General features: G+C 35.2%; 1 protein-coding gene across 1 annotated transcript; it reads left to right on the plus strand.

Moving 5' to 3' along the window:
- The first annotated feature begins 337 nt into the window (after positions 1 to 337).
- LOC113115113 (alpha-2-macroglobulin-like) lies at positions 338 to 27,380 on the plus strand. The gene is made up of 35 exons (XM_026282409.1): positions 338 to 476; positions 662 to 842; positions 10,657 to 10,813; positions 11,412 to 11,464; positions 11,586 to 11,606; positions 11,715 to 11,880; positions 11,969 to 12,053; positions 12,930 to 13,047; positions 13,152 to 13,272; positions 13,360 to 13,469; positions 13,558 to 13,725; positions 13,818 to 14,051; positions 14,163 to 14,375; positions 14,482 to 14,631; positions 16,006 to 16,131; positions 16,302 to 16,389; positions 16,745 to 16,868; positions 17,201 to 17,426; positions 17,497 to 17,623; positions 17,702 to 17,823; positions 17,922 to 17,973; positions 18,052 to 18,135; positions 18,216 to 18,392; positions 18,502 to 18,577; positions 20,962 to 21,118; positions 21,209 to 21,283; positions 21,363 to 21,525; positions 21,614 to 21,807; positions 21,889 to 22,101; positions 22,227 to 22,345; positions 22,591 to 22,672; positions 23,330 to 23,422; positions 23,516 to 23,621; positions 26,603 to 26,674; positions 26,787 to 27,380. Exons 1-34 carry the CDS (start codon positions 394 to 396, stop codon positions 26,641 to 26,643), a joined length of 4,305 nt encoding a protein of 1,434 aa, XP_026138194.1. The 5' UTR covers positions 338 to 393; the 3' UTR covers positions 26,644 to 26,674; positions 26,787 to 27,380.
- Positions 27,381 to 27,393: the final 13 nt, after the last annotated feature.

The raw sequence follows: 27,393 nt of genomic DNA on the forward strand, positions 1-27,393 counted from the left end.
CTACAGGTTGTGTAAATGACTAAAAACATTTATAAAATATAAAAATAAATATACATTTCCTTGTAAAATGGCAGCATAAATTCACTGTAAACTTTGTTGTTAAACTGTAAAATATGTTTTGAAAATATCTGTATAAGTATTTGTTACAAAATCATCTATATTGTATTGCAGAAATACTGTAATCATTTTAATATTTACTGTAGCACAGATCTATTTTTCAGGTTTTTGTAGTGCTTATATTGCACAGGTTTTCAAATGTTATTGCCTACATGCATGGTTGAATCATTAATCAAATAATCAATACAAATGTTTTTGAAGGACCACCTTTAGCATGCGACTCCTTTTATAAGAGACGGCTCAGTTCATGTCAAGACCTGGATATCACTCGTCATCATGGATCTGAACGTTAGCTACTGTAGGAAATGGCTCCTGTTCTCTCTCCTTCTTGTCTGTGTCAATGGGGAAACATCAGGGCCGTAAGTAAATATGTTTCTATTCATTTTAATTTCTGTATTAATCTTCTGTCGCTTTTTCTAAGTTAAAAAAGTGGCAACTAGATCAACACATTAACTTTGTTCTGCAATAAAATCCATAAAAAAAGTAAATTAAGAAAAAAGAATTTACTACTCAAATCATTGAATGCCTTATCATATCTTTACAGCTCTTTCACAGTGACGTTTCCTGCAGTGATTGAGTCAGGATCTGAGGCCAGACTGTGTGCAAGTCTTCTCAAGCCCAATGAAAGTCTTGTCATGAACATTTATCTGGTTGATGGTGATCAGAGCATTTTACTGCTGCAGGAGAAAGCTGAGGAAGAGTTTCACCGCTGCTTTAACTTCAAGGTCTGCCCTTAGCATATTATAATAAATACAGGTGCTTCTCAATGAATAAGAATGTCATGAAAAAGTTCATATATTTCCGTAATTCAACTTAAATTGTGAAACTCGGGTATTAAATAAATTCATTGCACACAGACTAAAGTAGTTTAAGTCTTTGGTTCTTTTCATTGTGATGATTTAGGCTCAGGTCTAATATGTTATATCAACTCATAAATAATCATAACAATTATAATACATCATAATACTTACGTATATGTGGTTATAAGTTTAACAGTATGATTATTTATAACACACAATGAGCACCATATTAAATCTACTTCATTAACAGTATAATGGACTGTATCCTATCTTGACATTATTTAAGATTTTTTTCAAAGTAATTTATTTATTTTATTTGTAGAAAAAAAAAAGACAAAAGGGACAATACATATTAATGAAAATATTTCACAAATGTAAATATGCCAGATTATAGCCAAAGGCTAATTTCCATCTGCAGACCCCCAAACAGGTAGATGTTACACATAAATACACATAACTACATACAGACACACTATGCACAGTCTATATACAGAGAAGCAAGTACAATAACAGTGATCACAACATACATGTCCATAATACACTATATCCATGCTACACTAACTCCTATTACACAACCCATATCACACTGATAGTTCTATCCCCTTTATTTTTACAAAACACTAACTCTATTTTACATCTAGTATGTATATTTATGATTACTAAACATGCTCACATATTTGTGTGTTCCTCAACCATACTTTTAAACGATTCCTAAAAATAGGCAAACTTGTGCTTTCCCTCACTGACTGAGGGATACTATTCCAAAAGCTCACCCCCTGATATGATAGAGCGTTCTGTGAAAAGGATGTCCGCCTAAACGCCAAGACACAGTCACCTCTCATATTGGCTCTAGTCACTCGAGACCCGACAGCACTGATAGACCTTTGTTTAATAAAATCACTCAATGGTAGAGGTGCCAGACCATGTATAACTTTATAGATTAAACAGGCTGATTTAAATAATTTGAAATTCGCAAAATTTAAAAACTTATATTTATCTAAAATATTACAATGATGATATGAGGAAGGTTTCTTATCTAATATTTTCAATGCTCTTTTGTAGCATACCTCAATTGGCCCGATAGCAGCATGACTCGTATAAGACCAACCTGTGACACAGTACTCAATATGAGCCAGTATCATAGAGTGCAAGAACGTAATCGCTGCTGTATCCGATAATGAGGTACGGATTTGTTTAAAGTTCCGTAAATTAAAATTTACAGTATTCACAACTTTTTTAATATGTTTTTTAAAAGATAATTTCGAGTCTATCAGAACTCCCAGATACCTGAATTCCTCAACATTAGTTAATTCTTGTCCACCCAAGCAAACTTTTACTGTGGCCACAGTTGTTTTAGGTTTACTAAAACACATTGATACAGTCTTTTTAACATTAAGACACAAGCATGAATCATTCAGCCATTTTTGCAAATCATCTAAAGCGAATGAAAGCTGATGGGCTGCATCCTCAGCACTTTTGGCATGTGTAAAAATCACCGTATCATCAGCATACATAATCGTGTCAACATTTTTGCATACATTGGGCAAACTATTCACATACAATGAAAATAGCAGAGGTCCTAAAATTGATCCCTGAGGAACACCCTGTGTATATTGAAGATAGGGTGACTTGCAATTCTTTATTTGCACACATTGTTTTCTATCCGATAAATAAGACTGTATCCATTTAACTGTTTGATTACTAAAGCCAAATGTTAACAGTCTAGACAAAAGCTTTAAGTGATTCACAGTATCAAACACACGCTTCAGATCAACAAAAACAGCAGCAACATAACTGTTTTTATCTAAATAGAACTTCACCTTCTCGACAAAAACACAAATAGCCATTTCAGTTGAGTGTAGAGATCGAAATCCAAATTGCATAGGGTGCAGACCCGGATTGGAATCATTAAAATGTGCAATGATAGAGTCGGCTATCCACTTCTCCGCTATTTTAGAAAAGATAGGAAGTATGCTGATAGGTCGATAAATAGCAGGGTCTAGTTTATCACCCGATTTGTATATTGGTATGACATTTGCAACCTTCCAACTCAAGGGAACGACTGCCTGCGTAATTGACAAATTAATAAGATGGGTCACAGGCACCAAAATACAAGATTTAAAAAGCTTCAGAAGATTGGTATCAAATCCAAACACATCCCTTGCTTTAGAATTTTTTAATTTAGAGATTATGTTATCTACTTCATTTTCTGTAATTGCGTGTATATTAAACGTAGAATTTGGAGTTACGGCATCCATATAAAGGTCAATGTGGGCCATATTTTGTTGAGAGTCACAAGAGCTAGAAAACAATTGAGCGATCTCATCAATGGTATTTTGAAAATAACTATTTAATTTAGTTGCTAGGTTGAAAGGCTCTGATACCAATTCATTAGCAAATTTTAGTTCAAGGTCTTTATCAGCAATATGCTTGCTTGTACCCAGGAGTTTGTTAATATTTTCCCAAATCAACTTACAATTTCCTCTGGCACCATTAATTACAGACATGAAGATATTTGCTTTTGCTATTCTCAAGGTTTGTGTGACTTTATTTCTTGCGGATACAAAATGTAATCGATCAGTAGTTAATCCAGATTGTAATGATTTTTTTAGTAATTTATCTCTGAGTATCATAAACTGTTTACACTGATTATTGATCCAAGGCAAGGAATAAACTCATTTCTTTAAATGACCCACTTTCTGAAATTGAGACAGAATCATTTTAATAGTAGAGTATATTAAATCACAACATTGATTAGTGTCATCACATATTACTATACTAGACCAATAAAAAGTATTTAGAGCTGCAATTAAGCATTGTTCTTGGCTCTTTGGAATAAACGTTTGTTTTATATGAATGTTTTTACAGACACTTCTCAATCGTTTTTTAGTCAGCTTTCTAGAAAAGAATATAGCATTGTGGTCAGACAAGCCAGTTAGGAAATTGTACGTTTTTATTATTCTATCTGGTTTGTTAGAAAACACCAGGTCTATCAAAGTTTTAGAATGATTTGTTATTCTAGTGGGATCACTGATCATTTGTGTTAATCCAAAATTATCTGTAGTTTCTTTCAGTTTCTTTCTGTCACTTTTGCTGTCCCAATTTACATTTAAGTCTCCCATTAGAATAACCTCATTATTAAAGTCACAACAACTCAGAAGTGCTTTAAATTGATCATAAAAATCTACTTTTGCTGACGGCGGACGATAAAGACATAGAATAGTAAATGACATTTCTGTTGAAAGTGCCACTTTAACTCCAACACATTCAATTGATATTTCAGTAAGCCAAATTATTTGTGTACATTTTAAAGAGTCCTTCATATAAATTAACACCCCTCCTCCCTTCCCTTGATGCCTATCCATTCTAAAGACATTGTAGCCCTGTAATGATACCACTGCTTGTGGGGAAGAGGGTTTAAGCCAAGTTTCTGAAAGTCCTAAGAAATCCACATTTGAGTTAAAGAGAAGATGCTCTAATTGTTCCCTCTTAGGGGCCATACTGCGTATATTCAGATGGCCTCCTAAGAGCCCTTTATTTTTACACTGTGGATCCCATAGTCCTGGCTTGATTAAGAGTCTGAAATAACTTACATGATCGATATTTTTTAAATACCGGGTTCCTTTGTGTGCACATGGATATGATGCGTTGTGAAGCCATACTAGACTTAGTTGTAACAGAATCCAGTAGAGGTGTTATTAGCCCAGATGGCTGCTGTAGCCCAGGTAGCAAAGGTGGTATTAGCCCAAATGACTGCTGTAGCCCGGGTGATGGTATTAGCCCAAGTAGCTGCTGTAGCCCGGGTGATGGTATTAGCCCAAGTAGCTGCTGTAGCCCAGGTATCAAAGGTGGTATTAGCCCAGGTCGTTGCTGTAAACCAAGTAGCAGTGATGGTAATAGCCCAGGTAGCTGCTGTAACCCAGGTAGCGGAGAATGAATTTGCCCGGAGAACTGCTGTAATCCAGGTAGCAATGATGGTATTAGCCCAGGTAGCTGCTGTAACCGAGGTAGCAGTGATGGTAATAGGTCAGGTGGCTGCTGTAGCCCAGGTAGCAGAGATGGTATTAACCCAGGGGGCTGGTGTAATCCAGGCAGCTGTAATGGTATTAGCACAAAGAACTGCTGTAGCCTAGGTAGCAAAGGTGGTGTTAGCCAAGACAACAGCTGTAGTTGTGATACAGGGCTTAAAACAGGCCAGGATTCTGCTCAACATCACCAGCCAGAAGTAGTATCATCAAAAGATTCATAACCCCAGGGAATGATCTAGATGCTGTTTGAACAAGTTTACCTGGGGGCGGTCTAGCATGTCCACAATCCAGGATTCTTGCATACAAAAGATGTTGGCTCCTCTTTGCTGGATAGAGAGTTATCCATTTTCCTTGGACATGTTAAATTCAATAGGATGTAAAAGGACAGGAGAAGACCAGACAAACATAGCAAAGTCCAAGGGTTTTTGATGTACTTTTGTTGCAAACAAACGGGACCTGCCAAACCATGCTGCTGCACCACGGCGGCCATCTTGAGATCTGCACAGTATCTTACTATAGCTTGTGAGTACAGATGTTTAGTGTTTCCTGTGGAGCCAATGTTTATTATTTGATGTGAGCTTAATACTCCTACTGAAAAAAATTATATCTTTTATATGGTTACATTTTATTTTGCTGGTCCCCTTAATCAATTGACTATCAACAACTTTGCAACTACATGCCAACTAACTCTCATTAGAATATTAGTATGCTCAAGAATGGTAGAATGTAGTATGGTAGAATAAGCTGATGTACTTCCAAAGACACAGTTTATCTGTTTGTTGACCATCAAAATATAGTCTTAGCATACAGTACATTTACAGTAGCAGACATACTAATACTCCAATGATCACTAGTTGATATGCAGTTGCAGAGTTACTTATCAACAGCTGTCTAAAGGGTACTATCAAAATAATCAAACTGATATAACAATAAAAATAGTTCAAAGCAAATGTGTCATATTACACATTCATCTGATCTGTTACGTGATCTTATGGCTGTTTGAGAGAGAGTTTTTTAGTTTTTGTTATTATTATTATTTTCATTGCTACTTATAAGTGGGTTTTGTCCATTTTAAGTAAAGTAGCATCAGAAAAATGGCAAGATATGAGGCTTATAATACATTATAACTATATATAAATATAATCCATTTGAAAAGTGAATGCAACGTGTTCATTGTGTTATAAATAATCATACTCTTAATAGCTATAACCTCAAATAAGTAAATATTATAATATATTACAACTTTACTTATGAATATTCATGAGAAGATACAACATATTATAAGTTTTATTATACTGCATAATTCATTCATTATAATGTTTTAAGAATATCCTTATAATGTATTATAAAAATGGGCTTCATAGAGTGTTAATGCAAAACATTTAGCTATTTTTTTTTTTTTTTTTTTTTTTTTTGTGAATTGTTGGCCTTCTGGAAAATATTTTTATTTACTGTATATGTACTCAATACCTGGAATACTTTTGCTTTAATTACTGCCTCAAATCAGTGTGGCATGGAGGTGATCAGTTTGTGGCACTGCCAATATGATATGGAAGGCCAGGTTTTTTGACAGTGGCCTTCAGCTCATCTGCATTGTTTGGTTTCTTGTTTCTCATTTTCCTCTTGACGATACTAGATTCTCTATGGGGTTCAGGTTAAGGGAGTGAAAGTGTGAACACACTGTGAACAGTGCAGTTGGGGGATCAGTGCCTTGCTCAAGGGCACATAAGTTGTGGTATTGCCAGCCAGAGATTCAAACCCACAACCCTAGGGTTAGGAGTCAAACTCTTTAACCACTAGGCCACAACTTCCCCAAGGTCTGATGAGTTTGCTGGCCAGTCAAGCACACCAACACCATGGTCATTTAACTTTTTGTGCTTTTGGCATTGTGGGCAGGTGCCAAATCCTTCTGGAAAATGAAATCAGCATCTACAAATGATGGTCAGCAGAAGGCAGCATGAAGTGCTCTAACATTTTTTGGTAAATGGGTGCAATTTCTTTGGTTTCCAAAAAACACAATGGACCAATACCAGCAGATTGCATCGCACCCCAAATCATCACAGACTGTGGAAACTTAGCACTGGACTTCAAGCAACTTGGGCTATGAGCTTCTCCACCCTTCCTCCAGACTTTAGGACCTTGGTTTCCAAATGAAATACAAAACTTGCTCTCATCTGAAAAGAGGACTTTGGACCACTGGGCAACAGTCCAGTTCTTCTTCTCCTTAGCCCAGGGAAGATGCCTCAGGAGTGGCATAACAAAAGAAACACGACAACTGTATCCAAATTCCTTGACACGTCTGTGTGTGGTGGCTCTTGATGCCTTGACCCCAGGCTCAGTCCATTTCTTGTGAAGTTCACTCAAATTCTTGAATCGATTTTTCTTGACATTCCTCATATGGTAGCAGTTCTCTCAGTTGGTTGTGTGTCTTTTTCTTCCACACATTTTCCTTCCACTCAACCCTCTGTTAACATGCTTTGATACAGCACTCTGTGAACAGCCAGCTTCTTTGGCAATGAATGTTTGTGGCTCCTTGTGAAGGGTGTCAATGATTGTCTTATGGACAACTGTCAGATCAGCAGTCTTCCCCATGATTGTGTAGCCTAGTGAATAAAACTGAGAGACCATTTTGAAGGCTCAGGAAACCTTGCAGATGTTTTGGATTGATTAGTTGATAGACTGTTGTGAATTGGTGGGTTTTTATTAAATGTGAGCCAAATCATCACAATTAAAAGAACCAAAGACTTAAACTACTTCAGTCTGTGTGCATTGAATTTATTTAATACACGAGTTTCACAATTTGAGTTGAATTACTGAAATAAACTTTTTTACGCCATTCTAATTCAATGAGAAGCACCTGTATTTTCAAATAAATTTCAATCCAATTCAAGTTTTTGTATAGCGTTTTTACAATACAAATCATTGCAAAGCAACTTTACAGAAAATTTAGTTTCTACAATATTAAGTAGTAGCTTATCAGTGGTGACTGTCAGTTTATGTGCATATGGGAGACATTTTCTTAGAAATTAATACAAGATGTAGTCAAACAGACGTTGAACACTTTTAACAGCAATTATTATATGATCACACTTGTAGTAATATTTTGTAGTTCTGTATGTTGTTTCAAGGTTAGCATCATCTGAGGTCCTCTGAGGGGTGGGCATCATCTTTTTTCTGGTGTTCTTGATCCAGACTGAAGCTTGTGTAAATCATATTGGCAAAACAGATAAACAAATAGAGCCATAATTAGCGTAGTTGCTGTTCCAACCAAGTAAAATAAATTAATTTAACCCAAGCTAAAGAATAATAATGCACATTTGATCAGATACAACTGCAGTCACAAATTATGAGATGCATTGTTTGAATGCTTGACGAAAGAGATGTGTTTTTGATCTACTGTAGATTTAAACTGAGAGAGTGTGTCTGAACCCCAAACATTATCAGGAAGGCTATTCCAGAGTTTGGGAGCCAAATGCGAAAGAGCTCTACCTCCTATAGTGGACTTTGCTATCATAGGAACTACCAAAAAGTAGAGTAGCATGGTATAAGGGTAGTTAGGTATGCAGGAGCTAGTCCATTTAGGTCCCTATAGGTAAGTAATAATCATTTGTAACTGATAACTGAACATAATAACTTGCTAGTGCAGCGACTATAAAATTGGCATAATATGATCATATTTTCTTTACCTGGTAAGGTCTCTAGCTGCTGCATTGGACTACCTGTAGCTTTTTTTATTGAAGATGCAGAATAAGCACCTAGACGTCCATTACAATATTCCAGTCTAGAGGTCATTAATGCTAGCTGAACTAGCTTCAGAAACCGATAACATGTTTCGTAGATTGGCAATGTTTCTAAAATGGAAGAATGCTGTTTATGTAACATATTAGACATCAACTTGTCTTTTGAAATTTTCCATAAGACCCAGATTTTTGACTGTAGAGGAAGTAACAGTACAACCGCCTAGTTGCAAACTGTAATCTAAGAGATTGTGTGTACTGTTTTTTGGTCTAATATATATCTCTGTCTCATCCAAATTTAATAGGAGAAAATTATTGGTCATCCTATCTTTTACATTTTTAACACACTCCGTTATCTTAGATAATTTAGAAGTTTCATATGATCTCGTTGAGATCTACTGTATAGTTGAGTATCATCAGCATAACAGTGGAAACTAATGCCGTATTTTCTAATAATATTACCAAAGGGCAACATGTGTATATTGAAAATAGCAAAGGACCTAGGATAGATCCTTGTGGCACTTCATATTTTACTGGTGATAAATGAGATCCTCCCTATTTAAATAAATAAGGATCTAAACCATCTTAGAGCCTGCCCTTGAATACCTGTATAGTTTTGTAATCAACCTATGTGTATGTCATGATATATGGTGTCGGACACAGCACCAAGATCAAGTAAAACTAGCAATGAGATGCAGCCCTGATCTGACACAAGAAGCAAGTATAATTTTAACAAGTGCAGTTTCTGTGCTATGGTGGGGCCCGAAACCTGACTGAAATTGTTCAAACAGATCTTTTTTTTTTTTTTTTTGCAGGAAGAAGCATAATTGAGCAGACACAACTTTTTCAAAATTTTTGACATAAATGGAAGATTTTAAATGGGCCTATAATTTGCCAGTTCACTAGGATGGTTGTGGTTTTTTAATAAGAGGCTTAATAACTGCCAGCTTGAATGGTTTTGGGATGTGAACTAAAGATAATGAGTTAATAATATTGAGAATCGGTTCTTCAGCTTCAGGTAACAACAACTCTTTCAGTAATTTAGTGGGTACAGGATCTAATAAACATGTTGTTGGTTTAGATGCAGTGATAAGTTTTATTAGCTCTTCCTGTCCTATAGTTGTAAAGCACTGCAGTTTATCTTTGGGTGCGATGGATGAAATGGAAGAATTAGACGCTGTAGAATCTACATTTGTTATTGTATTTCTGATGTTATCTATTTTATCAGTGAAAAAAGTCATTAAGTCATGACTATTAAATGTTGGTGGAATATTTGAATTGGGTAGTGTCTGGTTATTTGTTAATCTAGCCACTGTGCTGAATAAAAACCTTGGGTTGTTTTGTTTATTTTCAATGAATTTGTGGATATGCTTGGTCCTCGCAGTTTTAAGATCCTGTCTGTACTGTAGCTGGACTTACTGTTTTTCCACGCAGTTCTAAAAACTTCCATGTTATTCGTTGGGGGCAACAATTTCTAATGTATTAGAGAAAATAGTGCCCATGTTGCCAGTCATTTAATCTAGTTCATGTGTATTTTGGGGTACAGATGAGATAAATTAGGCAGGTTATTATCAAATCTGTCTTTGGTGGAACAATAGTTCTGCCCTGACAGTAACACTGAGCCATATAGTTAATATCAGCGATATGCACCATGCACAATACAAGGAAATGGTCAATAACATCATCACTTTGAGGTACGATATCAGCAAAATCGTTTTCATGCGATATAATTAAATATAGTGTAAGATTAAAGTGATGAGTGGGCCCAATGACATTTTGCTTGACTTTTTTTTAGGTCAGTAAACGCAAGTCCTAATGCATCGTTTGTATTATCAACATGAATATTAAAATCTCAGACAAATAGTGCTTTATCAACTGTAACCAAAAGGTCATTATAATTCATAATTCATCATAACAGTTTTTGAGATGGTGTGTTTGTAGAGGTTGTGAATACAGGATATTATTTCTCATCAGGCTCCTCTGGTAGAAACAAAATCTGTTCAGAAAATGAAGGTAGAACTTCAAGGAGAGTCTTTCAAGATGGCTGAAGAGAGAAAAGTCATGTTCAGACCTTACCATCCTCTGACGTTTATCCAGACTGATAAACCCATCTATATTCCAGGACAGACAGGTAAGCTGTTAATGTTTAAATATCATCAAATATAGGCCTATACCCCCTCCTTGACAAAGCCTAATATTAGTAAACAATATATTGATACAGTATATTGAGCATCACAGTTTGATATTAACCCGGCTTTGTAATGTCAAACATGTACAGTGTAAAACGATGCAGTGTCAAAATATCAGTGTCATGGATAAAACATGATGGAAATACTGTATGCTGTATAAACAGTCTTTTAGCTTTTGAGATAAAAAATTGTCAAATGTTGATGGAAAATGATGGAGAGTGTTTTATTCTTTTAGTCAACCTAAAAGTCCATTCAGGAAAAAAAGCTGAAAGTGCAGTGCTGCAGCCTTCATGTAAACAGGTCGCCATGCTAGTGTATTGATGCAGTCAATGAGACTGACTCCATGAACATTAACATTAGAACATTAAACCCAGGAAATATACAGAGTAAAATGTAAGATAAAGAATATCTATAATTTACAGTGAATGAGCATCGTAGAATGGTAGAGTCAGGAAGCTTATGGTGTATTAGATCTGAAATACTCGTTATCAAAATACAAACATGGATTATAATTGTATTTAACATACCTTTTTTTCACAGTGAATTTTAGAATTGTTACCATGGATAAAAAGTTTTCGCCGCTTGATCAGCAGGTCTGGCATGTTTTTTTTTTTTCTCCTTTATTTTTAAATATGTTCAACAAGCAAACATGTTGGCTTTTAATCATATCAGTTTTACAACTTTTTTATTTACTATTTGTTTGTTTATTTACAGTATAGTTCAGTGGTACTTGAGGTAAGAACACATTGTGTTTTCAATAATTATTCTGTATGTCTTCATTATTGATCAAAAAATTTGAAAGCTGGTTGTAACTAACTTCACTTTTTGCTTTGTATTAAATAGGACAGTAAAGGTAACAGAATTGGTCAATGGACAAATGTGTCTTCAACAAGGTGGATTTTGCAGCGTTCTTATGAATTAAACCCGGAGGGGCATCAAGGCATGTACAAACTGAAGGCTTATATTGGTGACAGGATGATATCCCATGATTTTGAGGTGAAAAAATATGGTAAGTAATGAATAATTTGCAATGTTTGCATGGGACAAATTTCATACAAAATTAAAATGTGATTAACAATAACTTTCTTACTTTGTAGTTTTGCCTAAGTTTGAAGTTACTGTTACAGCACCAAAAACAGTGAGTATAGATGATGAGTCATTGGCAGTTGAGGTTTGTGGAAAGTGAGTAGCATCTTTACTTAAATTTATTAGAGGGGTCATATGATGCTGCTAAAAGTTGATTCTTTACAAATCTCTTTATTCTGAAAAGTGAGGTGTGCTCTGATTGGCCAGAAATCCAGTGCATTGTGATTGGCTAAATCCTTCAAGTGTGTTACGCCCCTTACCATACTGCAATGCCATCTCTGGGCACGACGAGACAAAACTAATAAAACCCATTGCAAACTAGGCATTTTTTTTGCATCTAGTGAGGACTTAATTACTAATTGTAATTACTTATACTGTTTTTTGTTTGTTTGTTTGTTTTTATGTGTTGTGTATTGCACTGTGTAAACATAAAACCATGTTTGCATTTGTAATTGGAGAAACGACAAACAGCAAGTGCTACCCTACACTGCTCATAACTTGCACTTGAAATGTTAGTGGCAAATCAGAAACAGCCTTTGTGTGTAGACGGCATTGTAGGCTACTTTTCAGGAAACAGTCCTCAATAAAAAGAGCTGCATAGATTTCTGAATATTTGGATTGAACTGCTCTGGAAAAGTACCGTAAATACAGCTTAATCACTGATTTCTAGTTGTGTCCCCTTTTGGAAGGCCAAACAAAGTAATTTTGTTTTCAAAAAGAAACACACAGCATCACACATGGCAGGCTTGAGGACCGGCTGATGGGTGTGGACAAGTCTTAACTTTTAAAAAGAAAATCTCTTTGAGTTTGAGACTTTAGTCTTTGCAAATTTATGGAATTTATCTATTCACAAACAGATTGTAACACTCCAAAGAGAAAGGGACAATTAAAATTGCATCATATGACCCCTTTAAAAACATAAAGAAAGTATTGTTTCCTTCCATCCATCTTTGACTTGTACACGTTTTACAGATACACATACGGGCAGCCTTTATCTGGTAAATCGTGGGTGAAAGTGTGTCGTGATATTCCTCGCTACTCTTACTGGCGTGACAAACACAGTCCAATATGTGTGAATGAAACTACTGAGGTTTGTTAGTGCAGTATCAAAAGTGTCATGTGGCATTTATTTCCTAAATCCAGATTATTAAATTACTCTAATGTATTGTGTTTATGTTCATTAATTTCCATTAGATGAAAAGGACAGGCTGTGCCATCCATACCTTAGATCTATCTGCCTTTTTAAACTCCACATATGAGAATCAGCTGGAAAATTCTCTTCACGTTGAAGCAACAGTCACAGAAGAAGGAACAGGTGAGCTATTAAGTCTTGAAAGGAGAGCTTTAAAATATGATTTCATTAAAATGCAAGTTTCACACTCCATATATTTGTATTTCACAGAGATTATGATGACAAAATCTGAAACTGTATCTCTTACTTTTGAAATTGGAAAATGCACACTTACTGACCTGCCCAAAACATATGAACATGGATCAGTTATAGAAGGAAAAGTAAGTGTAAAATCAGGTTGTCTCAGTTTAACAGGATTATTTGATATGTACAGAATCATTTATTCCTTCAAAATCTTATCTTAAACAGATCAAACTCTCAAATTTCAAAGGCGCACCAATACAAAACAAAGTGGTTTATCTTTTGGAGGGATCCTGGTCTTCAAAACTGCTCCTAAATCTCACTACAGACAGCGATGGACTGGCCAGCTTCTCTCTTAATACATCTAGTCTTCCTAAAGTAGACATTACTCTGATGGTATGACAGTTGCTGCTCATCCAACAATTGTTTGATCAGTTAATATTTTGATAACATGAAAATATTGGCACATTCTTTTTCTTTTTTTCCAGGCAAGTGTGTATCCAACGTTTCATGGTTATGGTTACAAAACACCTTCCTTCTCTACGGACAGAAAAACAGTTAATCTTTTCCAGTCTGCCACTCCATACACCCCATCATTAAGTGAACTAATCATAGAAAATATTGAGCAACCACTGAAGTGTGATGCTGAGTTTACAGTGACCATCAAGTATTATTTTATTGGAGAGACTGCTAAAGACTTCAAAACTGACATTGTCTATATGGTGAGAATGTGCAGAATGTACACTGATACACTGATGAATTCATTGTTTGTTAACAGTATTAACTGGCTGCACTGGTCAGTTTGTCATTGGAGTGTCATCTGTCTGTTTCAGGTCTTGTCCAGAGGAGTGATCGTTCATCATGGATATGAGAAGGTTGAAGTCAAGTCTTCTAATGGAGCAGCAAGTGGCACAATGTCATTCAAACTGTCTGTTGGTGCAGATCTAGCTCCTGAAGTGCAGATTCTGGCCTACTGTGTTCTGCCCAGTGAAAATGTTGTTGCTCGTAGCAAAACATTTGACATTGAAAAGTGTTTCAAAAACAAGGCATGTCAAAAAAACAAACAAAAAAAACAAAAAAAATTCCCGTTTACACAATAACAGTCTTTCTGATTCAATACTGAAATGACTCACCCTACTGTTGTCATCACAGGTTTCTCTGCAGTTTTCTCCCTCTAGAGCAGTTCCTGGTGAGAAAAACACTCTCCATCTCTCAGCTCAGCCTGGTTCACTGTGCGGCCTCAGTGCTGTAGATCAGAGCGTCCTGATCCTGAAGCCAGGGAAACGTCTGGATATTGAAAAGGTGTATATGCAGAGATTCAGTGTTTACCTAAATGTATGTCTACATAGTTGGAATATATGAGTCTAGTATATTCTATAATCATCATTATTGTTTATGGTGACATAAAGGGAAGGGTAAGTTCACCCCAAAATGAAAATTAGTCCATGATTTACTCACCCTCAAGTAATCCTATGTGTAAATTACCATCTTATTTCAGACAAATATAAACAAAGTTATATTTAAAAATATAATGTCTCTTCCAAGTTTTATAATGTTAGTAGCAGTCTGGATTTTGTAGTAAAATAAAGTGCATCCTTTAAATTATAAAAAGTACTCCACATGATTCCGGGTGGTTAATAAAAGTCTTCAAGTGATATGATGCATTTGTATAAGAATAATATCCATATTTACAACCTTATATACCTCTCCATCTCTGTCTTCTGTTAATTGTTGCGCATGTGTCAAACAACACTGCTCGTTAATTATTTAAAAAAAAGAGCTAATTAAGTACAAAATGAGGATTTATAATGGAAAATGTTGGAGGATTTCAGTCTAAGCCAAGAGAAGTCTGGTTTTCTTGTGTTGTAAACAAAACTTAGTCCTTGAGAGACTAGAATATTCTCACCAGAGCTTATGCTACAGCTACATCATCCATTGAATTGTCACTCTTTTGTGAATGTGCATACGACAGTTAGTGGAAGCTAGAGATTACGGTTGATAAAATTTTACATATGGTTATTTTTCTTACTCAAATGCATCTTTATTAACCCCATGGAGCATTGTGGAGTACTTTTTTATGATAGATGGATGTTTTTTATTTTGCTTCAAAATCTTGTCAACTATTTACTGCCATTATAAAGGTTGGAAGAGCCAGGACATTTTTTAATATTACTCCAACTGTATTCATCTAAGAGAAGAAAGTCAAATTGCCTTGAGGGTGAGTAAATCATGGGGTAATTTTTGGGTGAACTATCCCTTTAAATAGGGGTGCTCCGATCACGATTGGCCGATCGTTAATGCGCATCTCGTCAGTAAAGCCGGTTCTCTAATCAGTGGTTAATTCCATCAGGTGCGTGATTTCACATAGAGCAGCTGTTACTACACAGCGCCGTTGTTAACTGAGAAGATGCACCAAAAAACGCTGAAAATGAAGTGGATTTGCACATCTTCTCTATTAACAACGGCTCTGTGTAGTAACACTGCTCTATGTGAAATCAGGCACCTGATGGAATTAACCGCTGATTAGAGAATCGTCTTTACTGACGAGATGCGCATAACGGCCGATCGTGATCGGAGCACCCCTACCTTTAAACCTAATTTTCTTTCCCACCGCAACATAAAGATTAAGAGGTACCCTGACATGACTTGTTTAGTGTGAATGTGCTCTCATCACAGATCTTCAACCTGCTGCCAGTGCAATCAGTATCAGATTACCCTTACAGCATTGAAGATGAGCAGGAGTGTCTCCATGTGAGACCCCGTCGAGCTGTACTGACAGACAATGCCTATGAATCCTTAAAGGTAATAAGTGTATTAATATGTGTAACAATACGGTAGATTAGCTGAGTAACTACATAAATATATCAATGCATGTACTTACAATTCCTCTTATCCTGACAGCAAAAATGATTTATTATTTTTTTTTTTGTATTTATGTTACATTTAATGTGGTTCATTTTTCTGTTGGACAGAGTGTGGGGCTGAAAATGGCTACAAATTTGGCTGTGCGAGTCCCTGAGTGTCTGTCATACAAGGGCTTGAGTTATTACAAAAATGAAGGTATAGGTTATATCTGTTATGCATGTATGAGTTCATTAATGCATGCATTTGCTATCAATGATTTAAAATTATATGTATAAACCTGAATAGATTTTTTTTTTCAATTCTACTAAAGCTGATACCCCTTGATTTTAAAAGAATATTTAAATTTAATATAAATTACATATTTTTTTTGAAAAAAAAAAAAAAGTTACAGTGTAAACTATAAAAGAGAAAATAATATTGTGGTTGAAATGTTGTCATTATATTAATATTGTGAACACAATGTTGTGAATATAGTTTAGATATTTCAGAATATTGCTATAGTACATGTTCTGATATGGGTATCACATCATATTGTGTGCTTTTTTCATAGTGATGTATGATTATATGAGTCGATCTGGTATAATGCTTAATTCGGATGATAGAGACTCTTCAGTTGAAGTGACAGTTCGTACTGTCTTTCCTGAAACATGGATTTGGCAACTTGCTGCACTTGGGTTAGTGACAATATTGTCAACTGTCATTCAATATCATCATTTAATATCATATTAAAACTACAATATCTGTAATGCTTCTCTTGGCACTGTTCATGCAATGAGATTTTGTTTTGAATACAAAAAATACACATCTAAATGAATATGTGAATTGGATTGCAAAGTTTAAGGTTCATATAAACACAACTTTCATTGGATTCATTCAGATTGATGAATATTAGACAGACTAGAGACCTACTGTGAATCAGATTATGTGTTTTATGTCTGTTCTGAATATTGTAAAAACAAAACAGCATCTGAAAGTCTAATCAAATTCTCTTGTAATATCAACACAGAGACTCTGGATCAGCTCAGGTTCCTGTCACAGTTCCTGACACCATCACCTCTTGGGAGACGGAGGCCTTCTGTCTGTCCTCCAAAGGTCTGGGTCTGGCTCCTCCTGCTCAGCTGACAGTTTTCCAGCCCTTCTTCCTGGAGCTCTCTCTGCCTTACTCCATCATCCGTGGGGAGATCTTTGAGCTGAAGGCCACTGTCTTCAACTATCTGTCCAAGTGCATCATGGTGAGACTTCAGACTCAGTCTTATTCAATCATATCAAATATGCCACTAATCATGTGTGTTTGATTGACAGGTTAAAGTGACTCCAGCTCCTTCCTCAGACTACACTCTCAAAGCCTCCTCTGATGAACAGTATTCATCCTGTCTGTGTGCTAATGGAAGAAAAACCTTTAAATGGATCCTCACTCCTTCTGTTCTTGGTGAGTTTTCCAGTCTGAATCATTGTTTCTCGGTGTTTGTGTATGTTTGTATCTTCACGTACATGTCTTGTGTTGTAGGAGTCTTGAACATTACAGTCAGTGCAGAGGCTGAGTCGTCCCAGACTGTGTGTGACAATGAGATTGTGAGCGTGCCAGAGAGAGGACGCATTGACACAGTCACACGAAGTCTGCTTGTGCAGGTCAGTGCACGTCAAACAGCTCTCAGACGTCATTTCTTCATGATCCTAATGCTGCTTATGTCAGTATGATGTGTTGATGTTACTGTTTTATGCTGCAGGCTGAAGGAACTGAGAAGACCGAGACCTACAGCTGGTTACTGTGTCCAAAGGGTTTGTCTACAGACAATATTTAGCATTATAGTGTTTCTCTGCTGATCACTGATGTGTTTCTGTCTCTCTGGTTCATAGGTGACAGTCTCACAGAGGAAGTGGATCTGAATCTTCCTAAATATGTGATAAAGGGATCAGCCAGATCCTCTGTTTCAGTCATTGGTAACATTTACATACACAAGCAGAAATTAGGAGTTTGTGTTTCTAAAATGTAATCAGTTTCATTGGTGTTTGGTTTTTAGGGGACATACTGGGTCGTGCACTGACAAATCTTCACGGATTACTAAAGATGCCGTACGGCTGTGGAGAACAAAACATGGCTATTCTTTCTCCCAACATTTACATTCTGCAGTATCTGGAAAACACAGAGCAGCTCACTTCAGCCATCAGAGAGAGAGCCACCGGCTTCCTTAAGAGTGGTGAGAGAAAACAATCATGTCAAGAGAATACTGAAATACTGAAAAATTAAGTCACAAAACATTTGACTTCAGAAACACTTGATCAACCCAGAATTTTAAAACTCAACAGGATACCAGAGACAGCTGAACTACAGACATACTAGTGGTGGATACAGCACATTTGGACACGGAGATGAGAATACATGGTAAATATTTGTAAATTTTTACTCTACATAGTTACAAAGTTAAAATAAGTATTTTTATTTTACATCAATGGTATTTCGTTCAATAACATATATACTGTCAAATAATTGTTCAGGAATAATCACCAACTTTTATTTTCTGAAATAAAAGTCTGTGTTTACATCATGTGTGTACTGTGTATAAAGTATTTATTACGTATATATATAAATACACACATACATGAAAAAAAAGAAATATATATATATATATATATATACACATTCATATATTTACATTTATATATGAAATGAGGTTCCAAACAGGATATAATTATATTAAAACCTGAATGTATAGATGTAAATTGTGAATACGTATATTGTTATGTCTGATTATATATGCAAATCTGAACATATAGTTATAAGTCTGAATATACTGAAGTAAATCTGAATGTATAGTTACAAGCCTGAATATATAAATGTAAATTGTGAATATATAAAACTTAGTCTGAATATATAGTTATAATTCTGAATATATATACATGTACATTTTGAATATATAGTTATAATCCTTAATATATAAATGTAAATTGTGAATATATAGAAGTGAATCTAAATAAATACTGTAGTTATAAGTCTGAATATATTCATGTAAATCATTGATATACAGTAAATGCATATCATGAAATCCAAAAATGTGTAAATCCTGAATATACTGTATAGATGCAAATATGGATATATACTGTATTATCTTAATATAACTATCTTTATTATTAGTGTAATCAATATACTTTTTATTATACCTGTGCATACTGTATATAGTTATTAATATAAATATTTACTATATTAATTATTGTAAGTGTAACTCACTTATCTAAACCAAAAGGAGTATTTTTCATATACTTTAAAAAAGGTTGGCTGTGGTGCCAAAATGTCATCACAGTCAATGACAATGCTAATACCCATCTTTTCTACACAGTTCAGTATGGCTGAGAGGGCTATGACATTGCCAAAAAAAAAAAAAAAATTATATATAGTGACTGAAGTGAAAAGAGACAATTGCAGCAGCATGTGATAGACAGTAAAAGTTAAAATAACTAATATAGTAAAATATTTGCATTGATACAAGTACATACATAAGGTGTTACTGAAAAACTCATCCCTCAGTGTAGTAAAGCAAATTTTTACACACACACACCCACACATACATCCACACACACGCAGTGAAGTAATATGATTAATAAATGAGCATGCCAGCTGATGTTAAATTAATACACCATGGCTTTGTGTCAAAAAACAAAAGACAAGATACAATATTAAAAGTAAAGAGTTTATGAATTACATACATAGGCATAGCGTTTACATAAAAAAGAAAAAAGCAAGAACATTTAACTATTGACATAACTAATAATAAAGATATTATATTTATGCTGAAATGTAGACTGTATACTGTATATTCAGATATGCATTTATATATTAAAGATTTATGAACATTGTGATTTACTGTTACACAATTAGAATAATAAATATAAATTCACAAATTACATTGATGTATTCAAAATTCATATTTACCTCATTCTCTCAGACTTTAACTATATATATTTAGATTTACATTTATATATTCAGAATTGTAACTATATATTCAGATTTATAGCATATTTTTCTTAAAACTGCTGTAATGTGGGGAAGCTGGATGGAACAGGCTGAGGCTTGAATCTAGGTGCAAGTAGTTTAAATAAGATGACTAAGTGAACAAAAACAGGAAACACAGGGAACTAAGAAACAAAAGCACGGGTAGAAACGACACCAATAACATTCAACAACTGACAAAACACAAGTTTGACACAAGGGCCATATTTATACACAGTGGAACACAAGGAACCAATGAATTGCTATGGAGACTAGGAGTCGGTGTGGTGGTTCAATGAGTGTCTATGCCAACTAATGAGGATAGCTATGGACACAGACACAGCAGACAGGGGAAAAACACACAAGGAACATGTGACAGCTGCTCGAAATGTACAAAATGTATATATTAAATGATCATGAATCAATTTGCCAAACTGTGTTTCTGTCTTATCCTGAATCAATACAGTAAACCTATAATAAGTTTTTATATTCAGACTATTTTAGATTGGTTTCTGTTAGTAACTACTGCAGGGTAGCCCAATATCTGCCAGTTTCCTGCTACAGTGTTTTTCAGCAAGATGCATTCGGTTCTCTTTATTTCTGCTAGAAAAATTTTACAAACTGCAGCTTTAAATATATACATGCGTGCATAATAAATATAGACAGTACATACACATAAACACAGTATTTTATTTTGGATGTTATTAATCGCAATTAATTGTTTGACTAATCAACTGAAAATAAATAATGACATTGTTTAAATGAAAACTTTCAAAAACCAGGTTGACTGCCTTTGTCCTGAGGTCTTTTGGCAAAGCACAGAAATACATATTTATTGATCCACAAATTATTCAGAGTGCAAAGGAATGGTTAATAAGCAGACGGGATTCAGACGGCTGTTTTATCCAACAGGGAAGACTGTTCAACAACAGAATGAAGGTGTGCTATTGGTCACTAAACATTATCACAGAAACAATCTATCTGTAACAAAAATGTTTTACTTAATGTTCCTCTAATATAAAACTGCAGGGTGGAGTGAATGATAATGTGACCATGACGGCCTACATTACTGCATCACTACTTGAACTAGAAACTCCAGTAACAGTAAGTTCATCTACAGGAAACACAGTATAAACTCAGAAAAATTACGCTCCCAGCTGCTGTTTCTCTGTTTTTGTCTCAGGATCCTGTCGTCAGTAAAGGTTTGTCCTGCTTGAGGTCTGTCATTGAGGATGTCAAAAACACTTACACCACTGCTCTGCTCGCCTACACCTTCAGTCTGGCTAAAGACACAGACACTCGACAGCAGCTTTTCAAGAAACTGGAGGATGTTGCTATTTCAGATGGTAAGATATTTGTTTCTGATGACTTTCTGTTGTCCTATATGACTATACTTTTTTATACTGGTGTCTCTTTTGTCCATGTGTCCTAAAGGGTCTCATCTCCACTGGTCTCAGTCTGCTTCTGCTGATGACTCTGATTCTCTGGCAGTGGAGATCAGCTCATATGTGCTGCTAGCTGTTCTCTCTGCTGATTCACTCACTACAGCTGATCTGGGCTTTGCTAACAGGATTGTCAGCTGGCTTGTGAAGCAGCAGAATGCCTATGGAGGATTCTCCTCCACACAGGTGACTCAAACTACTCAATTCAAACACATGATTGCTGAATAATGGGTAAAAGACACGTTACTGAACACATTTATTTCTCAGGACACAGTGGTGGCTCTTCAGGCTCTGTCTTTGTACGCCACCAAAGTGTTCAGCGCTGACGGCTCCAGCACAGTGACTGTACAGTCAGCAGCAGACACTCACCTCTTTGATGTCAATCAGGACAATAAGTTACTGTACCAGGAGAAGCAGCTGCAGGACGTCCCAGCCAAATACAGCATTGAAGTGAATGGCTCAGCCTGTGTGTCTGTGCAGGTATGTAGTGCATTCAGCTTCATTGACTCAATCTCACGCTTTCCTTTCTTAGAATTTTGTGGTTAATTTGCTGTGAGGTGGATTGTAAATGTTTTTTGTTTGTTTGTTTGTTTGTGTTGAATCAGGTGGCTCAGTTCTACAACATTCCCACTCCTACTGAAGCTAAAACACTGAGCATTGATGCTAAGATTGAGGGAGATTGCAAAACATTGGAACAAAATTTCTTTTTGAACTTCACTGTCAAGTAAAAACAGATTTAAATTATTATTATGGCTACTGTTTTGTTTTAATATGTATAATCACATCTTTAGTGAATGCCTAAAATTACTGACAATGTGAAAAATTATTTCTCTGTAGTATCAGTTGTAAAATGCTGTAATTACTTAGAAAAAAAAATGGATGCATTTGCTTGTTTAAATGCATATGTTTTGTTCCCGTTTGTTTGTGTTTTTAGCATTAAATAAGGCCTGTTAATTTGCTCTTTTTAAGGTACGTTGGTCCCCAGGAAACAACTAACATGCTCATTGTGGATATTAAAATCTTATCAGGATTCACAGCTGATACATCAATGGTGTGTTTGGATGTATACAGTAATGTGTATTAAAGTGCCCCCATTATGGGTAATGAAAGGTTAATATTTTGATTTTGGGAGTTCCCAACAACAGGTTGACATGCAGCTCAAAAAACAATTTATTGTCTTATAATAGGCTTTTTTTTTTTTACCTCACTTGCTCAATGACTCCCAAACGATTCGCTCAACAATTAATTTTTCCACACTTGGATTACGAGTCCGAATCTCTAATCATTAGGCTATTTTTCACTGCTCCTAAAGCACACCTTGTGGCAAAGAATGAATTTGCATTTTCATTCAGACAAACGTGAAAAGACAAACAATTGGGCAGGCAATACAGCTTGGGATTCATTTAAAAAACTACTAATTTCATCGAAACAGAATCAACTTTCTTCAAAGAGATAATAACATTATACATGGTGTACTTTCACATTTAACACTTTACAGGATGTTTTCATTTACTTTGAGCTGTGTTGCACACTGCATAAAACGTCATTTTCAAAAATCCATAATAAGGGCACTTTAAAACAAAGATGTTTAAACATTTTTACTTCTGTTTCCTTGCATGTTTGATTTACTTTGCAAGAACTAAAAGAAAAAACACATAATCATCATCATAATCCTATTTTCATATTAGTAATTCTATTTTCCCTATAGCTTAGAACATCAATTGGTTCAGCAGTCCTTGCTCAGAAGTATGTGGAGCGGGTTGACACAAAAGAAGACCATGTCCTAGTTTATTTAACAGAGGTAAATAAATAATAACAATTATAAAATTAGCTTGTATTAAATAATTTCCATGACTAGTACTGTATATATGTATTTTTGTTTATCCTCCTGCAGATTCCAAAACATATTTCTATGAATTACATGATGCAAATGAAACAGGTTCTTCCAGTGAAGAATCTCAAGCCAGCCGTGGTCAAAGTGTATGATTACTACCAAACAAGTAAGATTTTATTTTAACATAAAAAAAAAAAGTAAAGGTATAGAGTTTAATGCCATTTTGATTAAATAAATAAATTACAGAGCATGTAATTCATAAACTCTTTACTTTTAATATTGTATCTTGTCTTTTGTGTTTTTGACACAAAGCCATGCTGAATTAAGTTAACATCAGCTGGCATGCTCATTTATTAATCATATTACTTCACTGCGTGTGTGTGTGTGCATGTGGGCGTGTGTGTAAAAACTTGCTTTACTACAGTGAGCGATAAACTTTTTCAGTAACACCTTATGATAACTTTCATTAATAAATAAAAAATAAAAAAGGAATCATTACTTAATATATGTTCACTTATCTAATGGTGCTTGTTAATGTTAACTAATGAACATTCAATGCATTAAACTTTAAGTTAAAAAAGTAGAATATGCTAATTACGTTTGACTTTATTTTAGATTGTAGTTTAAGCAAGTTTTATTTGAAAAAGCTTAATAGTAAATAAGACACAATTAGACAATATTTGAATAAAATAATAATAATGATAACAACAATGAGAACAAATATATATTTGCAACAACTGGTAGAGTGCTTAATGCTGCATGCATGCGCACTGTTGTCAAGGTAACATTTGGTCAGTCATTCCCTTTGCCAAGAGAGTTCCAAATAATTATATGAGACAGTAATGCCCTACATCCTTCCAAAAAACACCCTTTAAGGGCTCTCCCCATCGAAGGGGGTAGAGGATAGGGATACTCACTTCTGTTTGGAATTCGCCCATTATAAAACAGATAGTTCCGTTCCTTGATTCTGATTGGTTGACCCATGTTCGAAGCTGTTGTAAATTAAACTACAAACTGTAATGTATTCAAGTGTGATACGTGATGATGTAAGTGAATAACATAAAAAAAAAAAAACATGTGACATGTAAGAACAAGGAGGTAGAAAAAGCATGAGAGTTCTAGAGTCAAAGCGTGTCATCTCATTTAATGATTAAAAAGCAACAATACACAAACATACACCTTTGTTTACTTCTGTGTGATGCTCAGCAACCACTTTGTTAGAACCCCAACTGTTTCTGAGGAACTACATAGCTGCGTCCCAAATGGCGCACTCATAAACTATGCACTTATGCATTATGTACTCTACCATGTGGTGTATGAATTATATAAAGTTTTTTTTTCATAATCAGAGACTGATAGCCCTACCCATTCACTACGTAATTAAAGCTGTGACAGATGAGGACATGAAGTGTCCAACATGCCACACTTTTTCTCGGTTAGTTAAGCGCATCAAAATTCACCTTTTCTATTGGGAATTTTCAGTGTTAACTGAACACTGCACTACTTGCACTATTTATACTACAAAAGGTCATAGAATATTGTATAAGTATTTTATGTATTGTATAAGTGGATGTACCTTATGTTTAATAAAGTTTGCTAAGATGGTCTACTACTTCCGGTTAGTGTAGATGGATACACACTCTTACGGCTTATATTGCCTACAACACATTTTGTGGGGGTGAAAGTAAAAGTGATGTGACATTCAGCCAAGTATGGTGACCCATACTAAGAATTCATTATCTGCAGTTAACCCATCCAAAGTGCACACACACAGCAGTGATTATACACACACACTGTGAACACACACCCGGAGCAGAGGGCAGCCATTTATGCTGCAGCGCCCGGGAGCAGTTGGGGGTTCGGTGCCTTGCTCAAGTGCACCTTAGTCATGGTATTGCAGGCCCAGGACTCTAACCCACAACCCTAGGAGTCATACTCTCTAACCACTAGGCCCAAAACAAACAAGCATAAAAGTGTTAAATAAAAACTACGAATATGGCAGGTAGAGAGAGCAATTTGAGTGATAAATAATCAATGTCTAACCTGATGAAAAATATTAATTCAATGTTATACGTTATATTTCAGCTGCAGCAACACTGTAAACTTTTTTAATGATACATTAAGTCATTAACTTTTAATTGCATCATGCAAACACATGAGCAGAGTTCTCAACATGATAGACCCACGACTAGCAGATCAACGTGCCTCTTCATTCTCTCCAATACAGTAGGAAATAAAATTTAAATGGAATGAAAAATAAAAATTTGGATGATGTTAACTGAAAAAAAGATGACTGAGAGTGCAGTTTAAACAGTAAAGGAATCCACGTAACTAAGCAACAGAGCAACCGTTAAAAAGAAGCAGCTACGACAAAGTAGTAGTGTATGTCCCAAAGCTTGTGTGCTATTCTTCTACATGCTCAAAAGTATAAATTCAATGTTATAAATTCACAGTAAATCACAGCTTCTTAGGGCTTATTGCTTTAATCATAGTCATATATCTGGTCTGTTTGATGTATAGACTTCTATTATTTGCACATCTTAAATCATTTATTAATTATTTGTTAATGTTTTTGCAGTATCCAATCTAAAGTGGAAACTATTCATCAATTGTAAATGTTTAAAAACATTTACTGATCATTAATACCTTTTATGAGCAGTCATTTCGATGGCAAAAATAACCAGAGCTTACCCAATTTCACATCTTCAAATTGATCCCTGTACACTGCTGACCAGTTCCCCGACCTTAAACTTTCCTGTACGACCAAACCTGTCCCTAACTCTAACCGTATCACACCTCAACAGCAGCAGTTGTGCGTAAAAAAAAGCTTTTAATCATTGTATAAGATCTGATACAATTATTTGTAGATTTTCAAGATGTCCATGATATGAATTAGAAGTTTAATGACATTTGTAAGCATTTAAATTTACATGAAATGTTAATTGTTAGGTAATGTTTAATACATGTATTAATAAACATTAACAAGGCATATTATTTCACATTTCTAGATATGAGAATATATATAACTAATGGTTCATTAAGCATTACATAATGTTTGTTAATGTTTTATTAATGAAAGTTATTATAAAGTGTTACCACTGCTATTCTTCTCCTAATTTGTGTGTTGATGTAATCTTCTTCCTTCAGGTGATCAGTCAGAGACAGAGTACTCCTTCCACTGTCAATGAGGTCATCACCTTCAGTTCTGCAGCTCATAATGTGAGCAGTTATTCTCAGTGGCATTGGTTTATTTTATTTCTCATTTTCCATTTGCATTTTCAAATGTGTAATCAGCGGCACTCACAATTTTATTTGTTATTTTTTCTTTTAGCAGAATGTGTTTGATCTCATTATAGAAAATTATGAAACCACCAAAATATTGTACAATAAACTGTAACGTCTTCAGAACATCCCAGGAAAAAGCTGCTCTATAAATCTATGCTGCCTTCAAAAATCGATCAGGTGAAGGAGACAGGAATAGAAGCTGACATTGGATTCAGACATGCCTTGCTGCCTTCCTACCTTGGAATGCATCCTCCAAAGGCAGCATTTTTCAGCTTTCGGGTGCAGCCAGGGATAAAGTGCTTCTAAATACTCTTTTCCTAAATCCTCTGTTCTAAAGCCTAGCCATAGCTATCTTGAAGGACATTTTTTCTCTCTTGTTGGACTGCAAGGAGACGAGGAATGAATATGAAGGAGTGAGGAAGCATCCAGGAGAGCTATAAGTGAGAATGCATAGGTGCATGCTTATGCAGAAGTCTTGTTTTATTTTGGAAAACCTGATGCATGTAAAAATTCTCCTCCCCTGCCATCATTTTGTTTCACCTTTCACCTTTGTTTCTCAGTGTTTGGACCCTCTAACTCTAGCACTCTCTACTCTAATTATATTCTTTAAAAAAGACTTGCACTCTATTAATTTACTGCTTGTTTTCTTAAAA

Source organism: Carassius auratus, chromosome 15 (genome assembly GCF_003368295.1).
Source record: "Carassius auratus strain Wakin chromosome 15, ASM336829v1, whole genome shotgun sequence".
Classification (NCBI taxonomy): domain Eukaryota; kingdom Metazoa; phylum Chordata; class Actinopteri; order Cypriniformes; family Cyprinidae; genus Carassius; species Carassius auratus.

Bases quoted from the DNA above. Each gene is read 5' to 3' on its own strand.
- LOC113115113 (XM_026282409.1), top strand. From the start codon at position 394: ATGGATCTGAACGTTAGCTACTGTAGGAAATGGCTCCTGTTCTCTCTC. The intron at 477-661 runs GTAAGTAAATAT...ATATCTTTACAG, and splicing joins AATGGGGAAACATCAGGGCC to CTCTTTCACAGTGACGTTTC. The intron at 21,808-21,888 runs GTGACTCAAACT...TTTATTTCTCAG, and splicing joins GAGGATTCTCCTCCACACAG to GACACAGTGGTGGCTCTTCA.